The sequence below is a fragment of the Myotis daubentonii genome, chromosome 10 (genome assembly GCF_963259705.1).
Source record: "Myotis daubentonii chromosome 10, mMyoDau2.1, whole genome shotgun sequence".
In the NCBI taxonomy this organism is placed as follows: domain Eukaryota; kingdom Metazoa; phylum Chordata; class Mammalia; order Chiroptera; family Vespertilionidae; genus Myotis; species Myotis daubentonii.
Window position 1 is genome coordinate 33,951,154 of NC_081849.1, and position 6,018 is coordinate 33,957,171.

Genomic DNA, 6,018 nt, shown 5'->3' on the forward strand with positions numbered 1-6,018 from the left:
TAAATATCTTACCATTGTGAGGTTTTCCTAGTCTATATCCGGTGATATAATTGAAGGATGGTAGCAATCATCTCAGGTAGAAACTATAGTTTAACTTTAACCCTGCTGTTTGGCTTCTGTACTTAATTGCTTTGTTTAACAATAGAAAAGTTACTTTGATTTTCTGAATTATATAAATCATCCCATTCGATTGAATACCCTACTGATTGTAATGGGAATACCCCATTGGTTGCGGTCACACTGGTTTTAGAAAGCACATTCTTCTGTACCTGGGAACCAGGACAGAACAATTATCCTAAATTGTCTCAGTGGTCCCAAGACCCGAGGGCTCTAGATACTGTGTTTCTGTCAACTCAGTGATCCGAAGACCCAAAACTATAATTAATCTTTATAGATAACTAATCGGCTCAATTTTGCTTCTTTAACTGCTTTGTGCAAACCAGGTTCCTCATTCCAAACCCTGGGATGTAATCAATACCTTTGTGATCTTTGCCTATATAAATCTGATGTTGGGGCTGGGGAGAGTACTGCGAGATTTGGGAGAGCGAAATGCCCCCTTGTAGTCCCAGATTTGCAATAAATGTGACTCCTTAATTCGACTTCTTGAGGCGTCCTTGTGTGATTCGCAGAGTACATTACAACATAATATCACTTGAAAGTAGACTGTGTTAAGGTAGAGATGTGAATTGCAAACCCTAGAGCCACCACTGAAAAAGCAAACACAGAGTTATAACTAATAAGTCAGCAAAAAAAAAAAAAAAGAAAAAATGGAATTATTTAAGTGCTCAATTAACACATAAGAATACAAAAAGAGAAGTAAAGAGGGAAAACCCAAAGATAGAGCTAATTCAACAAATAGCAAGAGTATGATACATGATAATTAGCTAGTTCAATAGTTATACGAAATCTAAGTAGTCTTAATGCCCCAAATAAAAAGCACAGATGTGATTTTGAGTAAAACTGAAAACCAACAGAAATGTACTATGAATATAAACACTCAGAAGGTAAAAGTAAAAGAATGGACAAGATATACCATGCTAACACTAATCACAGGAAAGCTGGAGCAGCAATAATAACATCAGACAAAGTCAATTTCAGAGAAGAATATTGTCTGAGATACCAAAGCTCATATTCTAATGATAAAAGGACAAATTTGATCAAGAAAACATAGCAATCATAAATATTTATGCATCTAAAAAGAGAGTTTCAAAACACTGAACAAAAACAGCACTGAGAAATAGACAAATTCACAATTATATTCAAACGTTTCAGTAATTGGTTGAACAACTTGACCCCCAACAAAATCAGTGAGGATACAGAAGACATCAGCAACATTAATGATCACCTTGGTCTAACTCACATTTATAGAACAGATTACCCATCAGCAGCAGAATACACATTCTTATCAAGTGCACACAGACTATGGCCAGGATACTATAGACTTTGGGTATAAATTAAGGATCAATAAATTTAACAGAATTCAAACTATGTTCTATCATCACAGAGGAACTAAATTAGAAATCAATAACAGAAAGCATTCTGGGAAAATCCCAAATACTTGTAAATGAAATGGAAAAGAACATACCAAAAGGAAAACTATAAAGGAATATTAATGCAATGAAAATTAAAATATATCATATCAAAATTGGTAGGATGCCACCATAGAAGTACCCACTGAGAAACCTGAAAAATCATGAATAATTCCCTACTTATCCTGACACCAACATACTATAATACTAAAATGAGACCAAGGTATTACAAAAACAAAAATAAATAAACCACCAAAAACCTATAGGCCAATACACCTCTAGAACACAGATTAATAATCCTTTTAAAATTCCACTATATCAAATAGAACAATATCTACAGAGAGTAATGCCTCCTCACCTAGTGGGGTTTACTTCGGGAATGTGCAGCCAGTTTAACATTAAAAAATATGAAATGTAGTTTAAACTCTCAAATATTAGAAAAAAGGAAAGATCATCTCTATTGATGCTCAAAAACACTTTATACAATTCAACATATGTTTCAGGTAAAAACTCAGTAAATCAGAAATAATTGGAAATATCCTCCCCTAATCCAGGGCATTTATGAAAAATCTATGGTTAATAGACATTTTTGTGGGTGAGGTAAAGATGCATGTTGTGATCTCTAGATCAAACACTAAAGGTACCACAAAAAGGGGGGAAATAGTCATTTCAACAATGGTGCTGAAAAAACTGTTTACATATAAAAAATAATAAATCTCAATCCTTATCTCATTCCATAAACCAGGAGTGGGCAAAATCTGGCCTCTACTTGTTCTTGTATGGCCCAAAAGCTAACAAATGATGTTTACATACATGGTTGAAAAAATTGTAAAAGTAATATTTGTGACTTTGGAAAATAATATGGAATTCAGATTTCGGTATCCATACACCAAGTTTATTGGTGCTCACTCGCAAGCGCAGTGTCTCTGGCTCTTTGTCACTGCAGGGGCAGAGGTCAGGAGCTGGGACAGAAAACCAAAATCTTTACCATCTGATCCTTTCCAGAAAAAGTTTGCTGATAGTTCCATAAACAAAAATGAATATAAGATGGGTCAACATTCTCAATAAAGCTTCTGAGAGAAAGCTGAAGAAATTCTTTTCATGACCTTGGAGTAGGCAAAATGTCTTTGAGAGGACAAGAAAATACTCTGATCTTTAAAAAGTATATATTTCTTTATTTTGTTGAACAGTTTTAAAATCCTGTTCAACAAAATATATTAAGAAAAAAACATATCTATGAATATATTTTTTCCTGGTCATGTATTCAAAATATAAATATTTCCTACAAATCAATAATTTAAAAGTAAATAATTCAATTATTTAAAAAAGCAAAAGAATTAAAAAGACTGGTAAAAATAATCTATAATTAGGCAACTCCCTTTTCTAGATGGTCTATTTCCAGCTGCTTAGATTTTTTGACTGACAGAGGGCCAAGGTCAGCCCTCCCTAGGAATTAACTTTGGTTAAAGACAGCACTTTGCCCAAGGTCCCTCCTCCCCTTCCCAGGACAGCTGCATGCATGGTGTCCTTTTGCCCAGAATACTCATTGATGAGATTTAGAATTTGTGTTTCCTTCTTAGAAAAATGCATCATGCCTCCCTCAGTGCCACCTGCAAAGGGTGGGCTGAGACAGGTAAACATCACATCATCAGGAGCTTGCAGTATCCTGTCCAATCCTGACTCTAATTCAGAACCCAGCCAGCCTGGGCAGTGTCAACACCACTACTGCACAAGTGGCCGCTTGAGGGCACTGTGGATCCATGGAGTGAGCTGCTGATGGGGACCCTGTGGAAGAAGGAGAGAATCTTGGCTTGGTCCTACATAAGGGAGATTGTCTGATGAATCAGAGGTTTGGTGATCATATCTTCTCACATTAACTGCTATGCGGGTGTGTTGTCACATAGGGAGCCATGAGGTTGGCCTTGCCTGGAGTTAAGCTCTCCCTTGAAGCCTATGCTTGGTGGAGAGTGTGATGGGACTTCCTTCAGTCAGGCAGCTGGGATAATTCAAGCCAGGTGTACAATGAGAAGCACCTGCTCCTGAGAAACAGAGAAGCTGGGGGATGGTCACCTGCCACAAAACCAGCCTGGCCCAGCTCAGCACAGCCAGAGCACCTACTGATAGGAAAATGAACAGAATGGGGAATGCCTAGACCAACTGAGCCTGTCTAGGAAGTGCAGGTTGCCTGTGGAGCCTACAAGGACAGTAACATCAGGACAGTGACATCACAGGCAAGCCCTCCACTCAGAGCAGAGAGAGAGGCAAACCCTCTGCTCTCTCACCCCAAACACCAGAGCCCAGAGCTGGGAGATGGCCAGTCTTGCTCTGCCTGAATCTTTCAGGGGCCCCCGGCTCCTCTGCTGCATGGCCCTCTGCCTTCTGGGGGCAGGTGAGTCCTGAATTCAGGTGGGACATCCCTTGAACCCAAAGTTCTTGACTGTTGGTGGAGCATCCATCTCCTTCCTGTGCTGGTCTACAGTTTCTGTCTCCTTCCTCCGCAGGTTCTGTGGCTGCTGGAGTCACCCAGTCTCCAAGACATATAATCAAAGTCCAAGAGCGGAAGGCTGTTCTGAAGTGCCACTCCATCTCCGGACACAGCTATGTGTACTGGTACCAGCAGGCTCTGGGACACGGCCCCCAGTTCCTCATTAGTTTTTATGAAAAGGAGGAGGGACAGAAAGGAAATATTCCTGATCGGTTCTCAGGAAAACAGTTCGATAACTACAGCTCTGAGCTGACCCTGAGCGCCTTGCAGCTGGGAGACTCAGCTGTGTATCTCTGTGCCAGCAGCTTAGACACAGCCCTGCAGCGTCAATGGCTTTCTGTACTCAAACCTCCCTGCCCTAGCTGAGGATGTCACAGGAGAGGGAGGGGGCCTTAGCAAGTTGCCAGTATAGGGCTAACTTCTTTTGCAACATCCTCCCTGCCCTGCTGAGCTCAGCCTGAGCTTTCCTGAGTGTCCTTCCAGCTCTGCCAGCACCTTGAAATTCCTAGCACATGGCAGGAACTCCTGCTGTGATAGATAGGGGTCCATGTTGTGTGTGTTAATGCATTGTCACTAATGTGTGTCCACTTTACAGAAGAAGAAGTCCTCAATATAACTTTTTATAGGCAGGAAGCTGCAGATCCTGGACATTCCAAATATTTCACATATGTCAATCCTAAATCTCCAGGCCTCCAAAATCAACATTACCTCTAGAATTCCATGATGCTTCCTGGGCTTGGCCCATCCTATCTAATAAAAGAGAAACATGGTAATTGGCGTACGACCGCTACCCTTCCCATTGGCTAATCAGGGCAATATGCAAATTAACTGCCAGCCAAGATGGCCGCCAGTAGCCAGGCAGCTTCAAGCTAACATGGGGCTTGCTTGCTTCAGTGACAGAGGACTCCAACGTTCCCCGCCTGCCTTGCTGGCCTCTGAGCCTGCAGTTTGAAACATTGTAACAAATATAGAAGCTAAACAAAACCCCAGAAACCTGCTTTCAGCAAACCGGGATCTCAGAGCTGGAGTTATACATTGTTTCGATTATAGAACGCAAACAAACCAGATACCTGCTTTCAGCAGCAGAGGCCTCAGAGCTGGAGCCTCAGAGCTAAAGCTGGCCCAGAATAAAAAAGAAAAAGAAAAAAAGGAGCAGTTGGGAGCCTCAGTCACCCGCCAGCCTGAAAACAGCCCTCAGCCCCTCACCCAGACTGGCCAGGCACCCCAGTGGGGACCCCCACCCTGAAGGGTGTGTGACCAGCTGCAAACAGCCATCATCCCCTCACCCAGGCTGGCCAGGCACCCCAGTGGGGACCCCCACCCTGAAGGGTGTGTGACCAGCTGCAAACAGCCATCATCCCCTCACCCAGGCTGGCCAGGCACCCTAGTGGGGACCCCCACCCTGATCCAGGACACCCTTCAGTGCAAACCAGCCAGCCCCACCCATGCACCAGCCCTCTATCCTATATAGTAAAAGGGTAATATGCCTCCCAGCACTGGGATCAGCGGAGCCGCGAGGCCTCCCAGCACTGGGAACAGCTGAGCTGAGAGGCCTCCCGGCACTGGGATCAGCGTGACGGGGGCAGCACCCAAACCCCCTGATCGCCCTGCGGCTCTGTGTGTGACAGGGGGCGGGGCTACAACCTCCCTATCCGCCCTGCTCTCTTCGTGACAGGGGAAGGCGCCCCAACCTCCTGATCAGCCCTGCTCTGTGCCTGATACGGGGGAGCTCCCCAACCCCCTGATCGCCCTGCGGCTCTGTGTGTGACAGGGTGTGGCGCCCCAACCCCCCGCCGCCCCACGGGCCCTGCTCTGTGTGTGACAGGGTGGAGCCATAACCTCCCCATCGGCCCTGCCCTGAGTGTGACAGTGGTGGAGCCCCAACCCCCTGATGGGCCCTGCTCTGTGTGTGACGGGGGGAGCTCCCCAACCTCCTGATGGGCCCTGCTCTGTGCGTGACAGGGGTGAGCTCCCCAACCCCCTGATCGACCCTGCTCTGTGCGT

At 44.3% G+C, this 6,018-nt stretch overlaps 1 gene segment (V, D, J or C); it reads left to right on the plus strand.

Annotated features, from left to right (window-relative positions):
- Window positions 1-3,374: 3,374 nt before the first annotated feature.
- Window positions 3,375-4,380, plus strand: LOC132211358 (T cell receptor beta variable 5-5-like). The segment is given in 2 exon segments: window positions 3,375-3,918; window positions 4,031-4,380. Coding segments are annotated over 2 exon segments (429 nt in total).
- Window positions 4,381-6,018: the final 1,638 nt, after the last annotated feature.